The sequence below is a fragment of the Dipodomys spectabilis genome, unplaced genomic scaffold (genome assembly GCF_019054845.1).
Source record: "Dipodomys spectabilis isolate Male_0828 unplaced genomic scaffold, ASM1905484v1 ptg000212l, whole genome shotgun sequence".
Classification (NCBI taxonomy): domain Eukaryota; kingdom Metazoa; phylum Chordata; class Mammalia; order Rodentia; family Heteromyidae; genus Dipodomys; species Dipodomys spectabilis.
In genome coordinates this window covers 1,577,653-1,591,750 of record NW_024870889.1, presented here as the reverse complement: position 1 = coordinate 1,591,750, position 14,098 = coordinate 1,577,653, and the positions used below count along the sequence as shown (strand labels likewise).

General features: G+C 43.5%; 1 protein-coding gene across 4 annotated transcripts in view; it reads right to left on the bottom strand.

Moving 5' to 3' along the window:
* The window catches only part of Mark3 (microtubule affinity regulating kinase 3), a 91,158-nt gene that overhangs the window by 57,546 nt on the left and 19,514 nt on the right, over positions 1-14,098 (bottom strand). For all 4 annotated transcript variants that reach the window (XM_042696853.1, XM_042696850.1, XM_042696852.1 and 1 more), the window contains exons 2-3: positions 12,143-12,334; positions 2,713-2,766 (exon numbers count right to left, since the gene is read on the bottom strand). In XM_042696853.1, the coding sequence (XP_042552787.1) occupies positions 2,713-2,766; positions 12,143-12,334 (246 nt within the window). The remainder of the gene's footprint in view (positions 1-2,712; positions 2,767-12,142; positions 12,335-14,098) is intronic.

The window sequence follows — 14,098 nt, the reverse complement described above, 5'->3', positions numbered from 1 at the left end:
TTGTGCACTTCAGGGAGAGCTCCCAGAGTTTAAGCCCCAGGACCAGCAAAAACACACAAATAAATCTTACGGGCTATTTTGCTTGATGATGATGACATTGATAGTAATGTCTCCTAGCTACTCAGGAGGCTGAGGCTGAGGTTCAAATTCAGACCAATTATCTCCAATTACCCAGCAAAAAGGTGGAAGTAGAGCTGTGGCTCAAAGTTACAATTTCTGCTATTTTAGTTTGAAATTTCCATGTGGAAGCATGGAAGCAAGGCTAGCGTTCTACCACTCGAGCCATAGTGCCACTTCTGGCTTTTTTTTGTTTATGTGGTGCTGAGGAATCGAACCCAGGGCCTCATGCATGTAAGGCAAGCACTGTACCACTGAGCCACCTTCCCAGCCCTCATTTTTATTTTTGTTGGTTATGGGGCTTAAACTCAGGCTGGGGCGCCATTCCTGAGTTCTTTACTCTTTCAGTAAAGGCTAATATTCTACCACTTTGAACCACAGCTACACTTCCAGTTTTCTGGTGGTTAACTGGAGATAATAAATAGTCTCATGGACTTTTCCTGCCCTGACTGGCTTTGAACCATGATCCTCAGATTTCAGCTTCCCAAGTAGCTAGGATGATAGGCTTGAGCCATCAGTACCCAGCCTAGTTAACTGTTAAATGAACAGAATGACCACTGCTTCCCAGAACAAGTCTTTACCAGAAAGATAGGGAGGAGTATTTGGTTGCTTCACTTGAAACATGCCTCCAGATCTAACATTTAGAATACTCACTAGGTACTACGCCTATCATCCTAGCTACTTAGGAGTCTGGGATCTAAGGATCATGGCTCAAACCTTGCCCAGGGAGGAAAACCTATGTGATTCTTATCTCTAACTACCAAAAAAGTCAGGCTGGGCACTGGGCGCCAGTGGCTCATGCCTGTAATCCTAGCTACTCAAAAGGCTAAAATCTAAGGATCACGGTTCAAAGCCAGCCAGAGCTGGAAAAGTCCATGAGACTCTTATCTCCAAAAAAAAAAAAAAAGAAAACCAGAAGTGGTGCTATGGCTCAAGTGGTAGAGTGCTAGCCTTGAACTGAAAAGATGAGGGACAGCTTCCAGGCCCAGAGTTCAAGCTCCACCACCGACACACACACACAAAAACCTCAGAAGTGGAGCTGTAAATAAAGTAGAAGAATGCTAGTCTCCAGTAAAAAAGCTCAGAGACAAGCACCCAGGCTCTGAGTTCAAGCCCAATTACTAGAAAAAAACAAAAACAAAAAAAAGTTCAGTTTGGGGCTGGGAAGGTGGCTCAGTGGTAGAGCGCTTGCCTTGCATGCCTGAGGCCCTGGGTTCGATTCCTCAGCACCATATAAGCAAAAAGAAAAAAGCCAGAAGTGGCGCTATGGCTCAAATGGTAGAGCGCTAGCCTTGAGCTGAAGAGCTGAGGAACAGCGCACAGGCCCAGAGTTCAGGCCCCACGACTGGACCCCTCCTTCCCCCAAAAAAGTTCAGTTTGAAGTTCAGTTTGTGCTACTAAAACATCTAAATTTATAATTACCTTCAAGTGAAGACAATCTAATTATTAATTTTTTTATTGTTATGATAAAGGGGATATAAAAAGAATCTAAGTAATTTTATAAAATACTCAATTTAAACTTCATTCTTTTTTGTGTTCTGAGGCAGAAACCATGCTGAATTTCAGACTGACTAATCTCTACCTCCCAATGGCTGGGACTACAGTCATATTGTAAGAACCCCGTTTTCGGGCTGGGAAGGTGGCTCAGTGGTAGAGCACTTGCCTTGCATGCCTGAGGCCCTGGGTTCGATTCCTCAGCACCACATAAGCAAAAAGAAAAAAGCCAGAAGTGGTGCTGTGGCTCAGGTGGTAGAATGCTAGCCTTGAGCTGAAGAGCTGAGGGATAGTGCCCAGGCCCAGAGTTCAGGCCCCACGACTGGACTCAAAAAAAAAAAAAAAAAAAAAAAAAAGAACCCCATTTTCTGTTTCTTGTTGACCTCCACCTCCAGTCCCAAATCTCTAGCTCCCAGCTGCATTAGCTGAATGCTGTCTGCCTGACCATCTTTATTGTCCAGCAGCTGAAGAATATCCCCTCCCCTAATGATCTTTTTTGAGCTTCTGTAAATCAGCCTGCTTGCTTGTGAAACTGCCACCTATGTGTGGTTACTGCCTTCAGAAACACCCCATTGGAGGTTGCTACTGCTCTTCGTTCTGAGACACCTTAGCCCAGGACAGGTCAGTCTCTGGCTGGCTATAATAAAGACTCCTTTGTCACTTTTTTTTTTGGGGGGTCCGATTGTGGGGCCTGAACTCTGGGCCTGGGCGCTGTCCCTCAGCTCTTCAGCTCAAGGCTAGTGCTCTACCACTTGAGCCAGAGCGCCACTTCCAGCTTTTTTCTTTTTTTGCTTATGTGGTGCTGAGGAATTGAACCCAGGGCCTCGAGCATGCAAGGCAAGCGCTCTACCACTGAGCCACCTTCCCAGCCCTCCTTTGTCACTTTTGACCATGCCTCTGTGGATTTCTCCACTCCGAGGTTATTTCAGACTCCAAGGTTATTTCATTGTACCAGTACACTCAGTATGCTAATTTCAATTAAATAGGAAGCTTACTGTACTAAACATAATGAATAATAGGTAAGATATTTAAGGAACCAACTAAATAGCAATTAATACTGAAATTTATTTCTTATCTTACCAAATTTTAGACCAATCTTACCTTTTGCAGACTTGTTGGATTCAACTGAGTTTTATCTATTATTTTTATTGCAACCTAGAAAAAAACAAATTAATATCAAATTAATATTCATAAATTTTCAGAATTTAACTACAGACTAACTGGTAACCCACATGTAAAGTACTATAATACTAAAAAGCTGACAAACAAGCACATCTTGACCATAAAAGCTCGATTACAGCTAATAATCTTAACATCATAAAAGTGTGTAGGTGATAATACATGCTTTATGTAAGTACAAGTATTATAGCATTTGGTATTCGTTATATTGATAAGGGAAATAATCTTTTCTAAAACCCCTTCAAAACATTTCTATGAAAACACTTATACAACACCAGAGCCTGGTACCAGTGGCTCATGCCTATAATCCTAGCTACTCAGAAGGCTGAGATCTGAGGATCACAGTTCAAAGCCAGCCTGGGCAGGAACGTCCATGAGACTCTTATTTCCAATAAACCACCAGAAAACCAGAAGTGCTGCTGTGGCTCAAGTGGCAGAGCTCAGGGACAACGCCCAGGCTGAGTTCAAGCCCCATGACCAAAAAAAAAGCCAGCCCAGACAGGAAGATCTGTGAGACTCTTACCTCCAATTAATCATATAAAAAGCCAGAAGTGGTGCTTGGCTCAAATAAGTAGTAGAGTGCTAGCCTGGAGGCAAAAGGAGCCCAGGGATAGGACCCAGGCCTAGAGTTCAAGCCCCTGATCACCGTCCCTCAAAAACAAAGAGGGCTGGGAAGGTGGCTCAGTGGTAGAGCGCTTGCCTTGCATATCTGAGGCCCTGGGTTCAATTCCTCAGCACCACATAAGTAAAAAGAAAAAAGCCGGAAGTGGTGCTGTGGCTCAAGTGGTAGAGCACTAGCCTTGAGCTGAAGAGCTGAGGGACAGTGTCCAGGCCCAGAGTTCAGGCCCCATGACTGGACCCAAAAATAAAAAAAAGAAAAAAAAGAAAAGAAAGAAAAAAAAACCCAAAGAAACAAATAAGGAAGGGAGGGAGGGAGGGAGGGAGGACAGAAAGAAAAGATTTCTATACAGTCCAGTAGCACAGCATGTGATTATCATGGGTAAGATCCTTGATTTGATCTCTAGCACCACCACTTGCAATTTTTTCTCTAAAGATTAAGAACTTATTTCAAAACAGCAACAAACCTATTACAAGATAATGCATAAGAAATTAAGTTTAAGTTTTTATCAGCATACATTACTTGCATACGCTGGTTCATTTTGATATTTCCATACATTCATACATGCATTCTCCCCTTAAACCAACCCCCCTCCCACCTTCTAAAACAATTCCAACAGGTTTCATGTTTTCTTTTCATATGTGCAAATAAAGTGCTTTAGCCATATCCATCCTCATGTATCCTCTTCATTTATTTTCCCCTTTTTCTGAAGAAAAAAATAATTTTTTGAATGGGACTGAATTTAGGATCTTGAATTTTTGCTTAGCTTTTTCCCTCAAGAGCGGCAATCAACGAACTTGAGCTGCACCTTTACTTCTGGCATTTTGCTCAATTCTTCTGCCGGCTAGCTTTAAACCATGATCTTTAGATTGTGAGTGGCTAAGATCTTGGGCATGTGCCACCAATGTCAAGCTTCTTCTTGAAATTTTCTTATGTGCTTCTGCTTTTGTTACCCTACAGAATGCATGACCTCTGGAAATTCCACTTTCAATTAGTGAGAGTAAAAATAGTATCAGAGGACAAATAAATTTGACTCTGAAGACCCATAACTGAGCTGCAGAAACATCCAGGGAGTCTTTCCATAGCATATTTTGGGAATGGCCTAACTATGGCTATTAACAATGTTTTTAGAAAAGAAAACAAAAACATCTCCCTGATTTAGGTTAATGCTTCTACCCACTCAAGTTACTGATTGCCTATGGATGTACCCCAAGAGGAACTAGAAAAAGGAAATGCTGCGGCAAGGCACATATGATTCTGACACCCAGGTCAGGCCGGTACCAGTACCGGTACCATATCCTCAGCATGAGACAAATAAGAATTGGAGAAGGGAAGAATGAATTTGTATGTAGGTTAAAAAAAAATGTAAAGTTAGGATTCTAGTTCTATAGTTGAAAGATATTAATTCCAACAAAAGGTGAACAAATGCAGCAGTGGTATCACTAGACATTATGTTGAAAATGAAGTATACTACTTGTAGGTGGGAATGGGAAGAAAAAACTGGGAAAGAATGATGTGATAGAAGGGCTAACACTGTCCAATAAGAAATGTATTCTTGGGAGGGAGGGGTTGTGGGGAGGGGAAGATAGGAAGGGATGGTAAGGAGAAACAAAGGAGGAGGCAACAATGCTTGATAAGAAATGTACTCATTACCTTGCCCATGTAATTATAAGCCCTCTGTATGGTATTTTCACAATAAAAAAACAAACAAACAAAAAAATGTACTCAGCCAGGTGGTGGTGGCTCATGCTTGTAATCCTAGCTACTCAGGAGGCTGAGATCTGAGAATCGCAGTTCAAAGTCGGCTCAGGCCAGAAAGTTTGCAAGATTATCTCCAATAAACCACCAGAAAACGGGAAGTGGCACTGTGGCTCAAGTGGTAGAGCACTCACCTTGAGCTGAAGAGCTGAGGAACAGTGCCCAAGCCCAGAGTGAAAGCCCAATACTGACCCCCCCCCCCCCAAAAAAAAGTACTTTTAGCCAGTGCTGGTGGCTCACACCACTAATCCTAGCTATTCAGGAGGCTGAGATCTGGGGATCATGGTTCAATGCCAGCCTGGGCAGGAAAGATCCATGAAACTCATCTCTAATTAATAACTACCAGAAAACCAGGCACTCTGGCTCAAAGTGGAAGAGCACTATCCTTGAGCAAAAGAGCTCAGGGACAGAGCCCAGGCCTTGAGTTCAAGTCCACAGCCAACCACCCCCCCACCAAAAAAAAAAAAAAAACCTTGTAAGCAGGGTGGCAGCATAATCCTAGCTACTTAGGAAGTTGAGATCTGAGGATTGTGGTTTAAAGCCAGTCCGTAGGAAAGTCTGTGAGACTCTCAATCTCCAATTAACCACAAAAAAACTGGAAGCAATGTGGTAGAGAACTGACCTCAGGAATGGCTCCCAGGCTCAGAGTTCAAGCTGAAAAAGCACTAAGATGAGGGGGAATAAAGTTAAAATTATTATAAACCATTTGTCTTTTTTTTGTCCTTGGGGGAGGGGGGGTCATGGGACTTGAACTCTGGGCCTGAGCACTGTTCCTCAGCTCTTCAGCTCAAGGCTAGCGCTCTACCACTTGAGCCACAGTGCCACTTCTAGCTTTTTCTGTTTATGTGGTGCTGAGGAATCTAACCCAGAACCTCATGCATGCGAGGCAAGCACTCCATTACTGAGCCACCTTCCCTGCCTTTAGAATGCCAGTTTTAAGCAAAAAAAAAAAAGCCAGGCAAGAGTACAAAGCTCTGAATTCAAGCTCCAGAACTGGCACAAAAAGAAAAACAATTTTTTTTTTCTTCAGAATTAGGACCTAAGAATGTATGTAGTTCAAGTCCAAATCCTTCAGCTTGCTTTTGCAGTCCTCTATGTGTAGGGACAGATCACAGAAAAAAAGAGAACAGGACACTTCCAACGAAAATGTGAAAGAATGACTAACCAGACACAAGTTTGAAAACGTAAGTTGAGAAGACCACAATGAGAAAAATGTGTCAATAATTTTTGACAGTGGAACGGAGAAAACTACACAGAGACAAAGTGATCTGTCTAGTATTACTTAGAACTCCTGATTCAGAGGCTTCAAGTACAAAGAAGACTAGACTGCTAGGCTAATCACAAGTCAAAGTCACGCAGAATATACACAGCACTAACCCCATCAATAACCACTGACTCCTAGTAGGACAGAAACATAGACACTTACTCTGTGAATATAGATACAGCTTTGGACTCAAGAACGATGGGCCAACCAGGCAACAGGAGTATATCATGAGATGGAAAAGGAAACTGACAACTGCCAACAAGGACTAGGACAACAAGTTGCCTCCTACTCCTACAACCAGGCAGAAGTAAAGAATCTTGGGGCTGGGAAGGTGGATCAGTGGTAGAGCGTTTGCCTTGCATGCATGAGGCCCTGGGTTCGATTCCTCAGCACCACATAAGCAAAAAGAAAAAAGCCAGAAGTGGTGCTGTGGCTCAAGTGGTAGAGCGCTAGCCTTGAGCTGAAGAGCTGAGGGACAGCGCCCAGGCCCAGAGTTCAGGCCCCACGACCGGACCCAAAAAAAAAAAAAAAAAAGAAGTAAAGAATCTTGCCTGTACTCGTTATCTTGCCCATGTAATTGTAACTCCTCTGTACGGTATTCTCACAATAAAAAATAAAAAAAAGAATCTTGCCTGGACAAACCAATGTTCCTAGAAAAGAAAGCTAGACAGAAATCTAGGGTCCAACAACTTTCAGAAGGCAAACTTGGAGGCCAACATCCTTTGCATGGGAACAAAACACACCTTTTTTTTTTGGTCCAGTCGTGGGGCCTGAACTCTGGGCCTGGGCGCTGTCCCTCAGCTCTTAAGCTCAAGGCTAGTGCTCTACCACTTGAGCCACAGCGCCACTTCCAGCTTCTTTCTTTTTGCTTATGTGGTGCTGAGGAATCGAACCCAGGGCCTCAGGGATGCAATGCAAGCGCTCTACCACTGAGCCACCTTCCCAGCCCCTCAAACCAGCTTTTTAAGACTCCATTTTACAAAGGACCTCCACTCATCTTGTCATATCATTACTAAATGACCTCATGCTGTTGACCATTTGTATGGTGTAATATATATATATACACACACACACACACACACACACACACACATATGTATGTATATACATACATACATATATGCGCACATCTGAGGGAAACTAGGAGGAGGACACAGAATCAGAGGGAAACAGGAAAACATACAACAGAGGGGCCCATCAGCTGCACTGGATAATGATGAAACAAACTAAGCAACTCAAGGGCAGCAAAAGTAAAGAAATGTACATATCACCCAATATGAAAGAAATAGCTCTATTATCAAAGCTCATAGAATTCACAAGCTTTATAGGCCACTATAATGACAATGTGCCTCTTGAAGATTAGAATGTGTTTCTGACTTTAAGTATCACTATCTCACAATACTGTGAATTTGTGAAATATGTGTAATCACTTAATCACAATAAAAAATTATTTTAAAAAGACTATTTTAACAATACCAGACTTCCAAAAGAAATCTGTATGAAAGTCAAATAATAAGAAACTTCAGGTTGGAAATGTGGCTTAGTGGTAGAGTGCTTGCCTAGCATGCATGAAGCCCTGGGTACCATATAACAGAAAAAGCCAGAGTGGTACTGTAGCTCAAGTGGTAGAGTGCAGCCTTGAGCAAGTGGTAGAATGTAGCTCAGAGGCAGTGCCCAGCCCCTGAATTCAAGCCCCAGGAAAGAAAGAAAGAAAGAAAGAAAGAAAGAAAGAAAGAAAGAAAGAAAGAAAGAAAGAAAGAAAGAAAGAAAGAAAGAAAGAAAGAAAGAAAGAAAGAAAGAAAGGAAGAAAGAAAGAAAGAAAGAAAGGAAGGAAGGAAGAGAAAGAGAGAGAAAGAGAGGGAGGGGAGGGGAGGAAGGGAGGAAGGAAGGAAGGAAGGAAGGAAGGAGGAAGGAAGGAAGGAAGGAAGGAAGAAGAAGGAAGGAAGGAGGGAGGAAGGGAGCGGGAGAAGAGAGAGGAGGGAGGGAGGGAGGGGAGAGGAAAGAAGAGGAAGGAAGGGAGAGATAGAGAGGGAGGAGGGAGAAGAGAAGAAGAAGGAAGGAAAGAAGGAAGGAAGAAGAAGAAGGAAGGAAGAGAAGGAAGGAAGGAAGGAAGGAAGGAAGGAGATGGGGGGCGCTGGGAAGGTGGCTCAGTGGTAGAGCGCTTGCCTCGCAGGCATGAGGCCCTGGGTTCAATTCCTCAGCACCACATAAGCAGAAAAAGCTGGAAGTGGTGCTGTGGCTCAAGTGGAAGAGTGCTAGCCTTGAGTTGAAGAGCTGAAGGACAGCACCCAGGCCCATCACTGACCAAAAAAAGAGAAAGGGGGGGGGGGGGAATAGGGAGAGAAGGGAAAGGAAAGGACGAGAGGGGAGAGAGAGGGAGGGGGAAGGGAGAGGGGGAGAGAGAAAGGGAGAATGGGAGAGAGAGGGAGAGGGCAGAGAGGGGAGGAGAAGGGGAGGGGAGAAAGAAAAAGAGAAAAAGAGAAGAAAGAGAGAAGAGAGAGAGAGAGAGAGACAAGAAATTCAGATAGGCACTAATGGCTCATGCCTGTAATCCCAGCTACCCAGGAGGCTGAGATTTTAGGAGTATGGTTCAAAGCCAGCTTGGGCAGGAAAGTCTGTGAGATGCTTACCACCAATTAACCACCAAAAAAATCCAGAAGTAGAGCTCTTTTCATTTCTTGGTCAGTCGTGGGCTTGAACTCTGGGCCTGTGCACTGTCCCTCAGCTCTTCAGCTCAAGGAGAGTGCTCTACCACTTGAGCCACAGCACCACTTCTGGTTTTCTGAGTGATTTATTGGAGATAAAGATAAAGAGTCTCATAGACTTTCCTTCCAGGGCTGGCTTTGGCTGGCTTTGAACTGCGATTCTCAGATCTCAGCCTCCTGAGTAGCTAGGATTACAGGTGTGAGTCACCAGCGCCTGGCTAGAAGTAGAGCTCTTGCTCTACTTGTAGATTGCTGAGTTCAAGCGCGCGCGCGCACGCACGCACACACGCGCGAGCGCACACACACACACACACACACACACACACACACACGTCTTCAAAGTTAGGCACCAGTGGCTACTTAGCAAACTGAGATCTGAGAATCACAGTTTAAAGCCAATCCCAACAGGAAAACAAATGAGACTATTATATCCAATTGATCTAAAAAGCCAGAGAGGAGTCGGGGAAAGTGGCTTAGTAGTAGCATGCTTGCCTAATATGCATGAAGCCCTGGATTTGATTCCTCATAAATAGTGGCGCTGTGGCTCAAGTGGTAAGAGTGCTAGAGCCTTGAGCAAAAGAAGCTCAGTGACAGTGTCCAGACCCTGAGTTCAAGTCCCAGCTCTGGCAAAAAAAAAAAAAAGCCAAAGGGGCTCAAGTATGCTAGCTAGCCTTGAGGAAACTGCAGGAATAGCACAAAAAAAGCAGCAATATTATTATGATAGTCATTTAATATTTTTTTTTCTACATTTTGTTTTGGTGGTGCTAGAGTTGAACTCAAGGCCTCATGCTTGCTAGACAAGTACTACCTAATCCTTTTTCATTTTATTGTTGTTGTCATCATTGGTGGTGGGGCTTGAACTCAGGGCCTGGACACTGTGCCTGAACCCTATTGCTCAAGGATAGTGCTGTACTAATTGGAGCCACAGCTCCACTTCCAGATTTCTAGCTGTTAACTGGAGATAAGAGTCTCACGGAGGGGTTGGGAAGGTGCTCAGTGGTAGAGTGCTTGCCTTGCATGCATGTGGCGCTGTGGCTCAAATGGTAGAGCGCTAGCCTTGAGCTGAAGAGCTGAGGGACAGCGCCCAGGCCCAGAGTTTAAGCCCCGCAACTGGACCCCCAAAAACAAAACAAAACAAAAAAAAAAAGAGTCTTCTGGAGTTCCTTGCCCAGGCTGGCTTCAAACCACGATCCTCAGGTCTAAACCTCTTGAATAGCTAGGATTACAGGCCTGAGCCACTAGCACCCGCTCTTTGAGTTTTTTTTGTTGTTTTTTTGTTGGCTGTGGGGCTTGAACTCTGGGCCTGGGTACTGTCCCTGAACATTTCAGCTCCAAGTGAGCACTCTTACCACTTAAGCCACAGTGCCACTTCCGGTTTTCTGGTGGTTAATTGGAGATAAGGGTCTCAAGACTTTCCTGCCCAGGCTGGCTTTGAAATACGATCCTGTGATCTCAGCCTCCTGAGTAGCTACGTTTACAAGCGTGAGCCACCAACACCTGGCCTCTTTTGGTATTTTTGAGATGGAGTCTCACTTTTAGTCCTAGACTGGCCTGAACAGCAATTCTCCTATTTGCTTTCTCCTATATATACTTTTTGTGTGGCTAAGATGATAGGCAAGAACTATTGTGCCAGAATTTTACTGATAAAGATGGGGGTCTCAAACTATTTATTTTTCTTGATCTGTCTCCTAAGTATCTAGGATTACAGGCATGAACCACCAGTGCCTGGCAACTACCATATAGTTTTATAGCTACTGGAGGGAGACAAGACAATTCCAATATGATATAATGAGAAGCCCAAGAATTCACAAGTAACATATATCCAAAGTAGTAATACTACAGTGAAATCCCTTGATACAATACACAGAAAGAAAAAAAAAAAGAATGACAAGAAAATAAAACAGGTTTGGATGGGAAGATGGACAGTAGTGAGAGGGATGAATAATATGATAGAAGTTTATTTACATGTATAAAAACAGAACAGAGCTGGACACTGGTGGCTCACACCTGTAATCCTAGCTACTCAGGAGGCTAAGATCTGCAGATTGCGGTTCAAAGCCAGCCTGGCAGAAAAGTTCATGAGACTCTGATCTCCCAATAAGCCACCAAAAATCTGGAAGTGGTGCTATGACTCAAGTGGTAGAGTGCTAGTCTTGAGCTGAAGAGCTGAGGGACAGAATGCAGGGCAGAGGCTAGGAATGTGGCTTAGTGGTAGAGTACTTGCCTAGAATGCACAAAGCCCTGGGTTCAATTCCTTAGTACCAACCACATAAGCAAAAAAAGCCAGAAATGGTGCTGTGGCAAAGGACAGTGCCCAGGCCCTGAGTTTGAACCCCAGGACTGGTGGGGGAGCAGGAGGGGGAGAACAAAAAGCCAACAACAACAGAAGAAAGCCTGGCACTGGTGGCTTACATATGTAATCCTAGCTACCCAGGAGGCTGAGATCTGAGAACCAGGGTTTTAAACTAGCCCAGGTAGTAAAGTCCATGAGATTCTTCTCTAATTAACCACCCCAAAACAAGAAGTGGAGCTATGGCTCAAAGTGGTAGAGTGCTAAACCTTGAGCAAAAAAGTTCAGGGGTCACGCACAAGGCCCTGAGATCAAGCTCCATGACAGACACAAGAAAGAAAAGAGAGAGAGAGAGAGAGAGAGAGAGAGAGAGAGAAAGGAGAGAAAGGAGAGAAAGGGGAGGGAGGGAGGAAGGAAGGAAGGAAGGAAGGAAGGAAGGAAGGAAGGAAGGAAGGAAGGAAGGAAGGAAGGAAGGAAGGAAGGACGGACGAACGAACGAACGAATGATATCTAAGAAAATTGTTTTAAGGAAGTGTGATAAGGGAGGCTGATCAGGATATATTGTATACGTATATGTGTGTGTATATAAATGTCACAATGAGACCCCACTGTATAACAAAGATATGTTCTTTTTTAAAAAAGGAAATTAATTTTTAAAAATCCCCAATACATGCACTTTCTTCTTCCAGCACAACAAAAATAAGCACAGGTATTACCTCTCTGCCTGTAAGGATGTGTCTTGCCAATTTCACTTTTGCAAAATTCCCCTTGCCGATTGTTTTCAACAGTCTGTAGTTTCCGATGTGAGGTTGCTCATCTGCACAGGAAGCTATTGAGTTTCTACACCTTGCTCCAGAGCGCCCAGTACGGGAGGTAACTTCTTGCCTCCCATCTCCATGTGAGGTGTGCTACAATGTAATGTACACAAAGACAAGGAAATGAGAGAACATGAAGTACTTGCCAAGTTTTAAGAGGTTCTAGCAGAAGAAACAAAAGATTAAGGCTTTATTTAATCTTAATCTTACAGTATATCCAGCAGTGCAAAGGAACTTTATCCACATAATATAAATTTATGAGGAAAACAAAGAAAATGTAACAAGAAAAAGACCAAATGTTGCTAGCAGTTTAACTGGGTAGTCAGATATAATGTAGAGCCACAGTCCCTAGAGTTCATGATTTTTTGACTTTATGTATTGGTGCTAAAGCCAAACATTCAGTAGAAACTGTACTTTTAAGTTTGAATTACGTTTTTCTGACTCTCTCAGTGCACACCGTTGGCCATTTAGATGAGAGTAAGCAATCAAGATTCTACAGTATACTATGGTGCCAGTTTTTAGGTAGAGTTATTATATAAATAGCCCACAAGTAGGCTTGTATTATGTGATTTTGACAGACTGAAGGCTAATGTAAATATTCAGACCACATGTAAGGAAAACTAGGCTAAGCTATGACAGTTGGTCATTTATAAAAATGGGTATTAAGTATGGTATTTTCAACTTTAGACCAGACCAGGTTACCAGGACACAGACCCATGGTAAATTGAGGAGCGTCTGTATTTAGAATCTGTGGCATTCCCATAAAATAGAAATAGGACTGCCTTCTGGTCACAGAGTATAACTTCCCTACATGTTACCAACTACACCTGCACATCTAATCCTCACCACAACCTGTAAAGCCTGACTCTATGTCTTTGCTCATGAGATGATTCAGGGGCTAAATGAGAAATTCAGAGAATTTACTAATTTCTTTTTATCACTATGATGTTGAAAGAACTTTGCTCCATGGGCTGGGAAGGTGGCTCAGTGGTAGAGCGCTTGCCTTGCATGCCTGAGGCCCTGGGTTTGATTCCTCAGCACCACATAAGCAAAAAGAAAAAAGCCGGAAATGGTGCTGTGGCTCAAGTGGTAGAGCGCTAGCCTTGAGCTGAAGAGCTGAGGGACAGTGCCTAGGCCCAGAGTTCAGGCCCCACGACCGGACCCCCCCCCCCCAAAAAAAAAAGAAAAAGAAAAGAAATTTGCTCCATTTTTGGTTTCACATTAATTTTGGGGGAGAGGAGTCTTGTCTCCCTCCCTCCCTCGCCTCCCCCCCAAAAAAATTTTTTTTTTTTTTAAAGAGTTTCACTATGTAGCCCAGATTGGTCTCAAAAACTGACAATCTGGGGGGGGAGAGGATTGGGTGCAGGGGCAGGGGGAGGATGGGAAGGGATGGGAACAGGAAACAAAGGAGGAGGTGTCAATGCTTGATAAGAAATGTACTCATTATCTTGCCCATGTTAATTGTAACCCCTCTGTACAGTATTTTCACAATTAAAGAAAACTGACAATCTTCCAGCTCAACTTTTAGAGTGCTGAGATTATAAGTATGGGCCAGCATGCCTAGTACTTAAAAACTAGTTCTAATTAAACAACAACCAAAACTGGGTGCCAGTGTCTCACACCTATCATCCCAACTACTTAGGAGGCTGAGACCTGATTATTGTGGTTTGAAGCCAGGCCAGGCAGTGACATGCTTATTTCCAATAAACCTGGAAATGGAGCTATGGCTCAAGTGGTAGAAAGCCAGCCTTGAGAGAAAAGAAAAGGCTAAGAGAAAATACCCATGCCCTGAGTTCAAGCCTCAGTGTACACACACACACTCTCTCTCTCTCTCTCTCTCTCTCTCTCCATATTTAG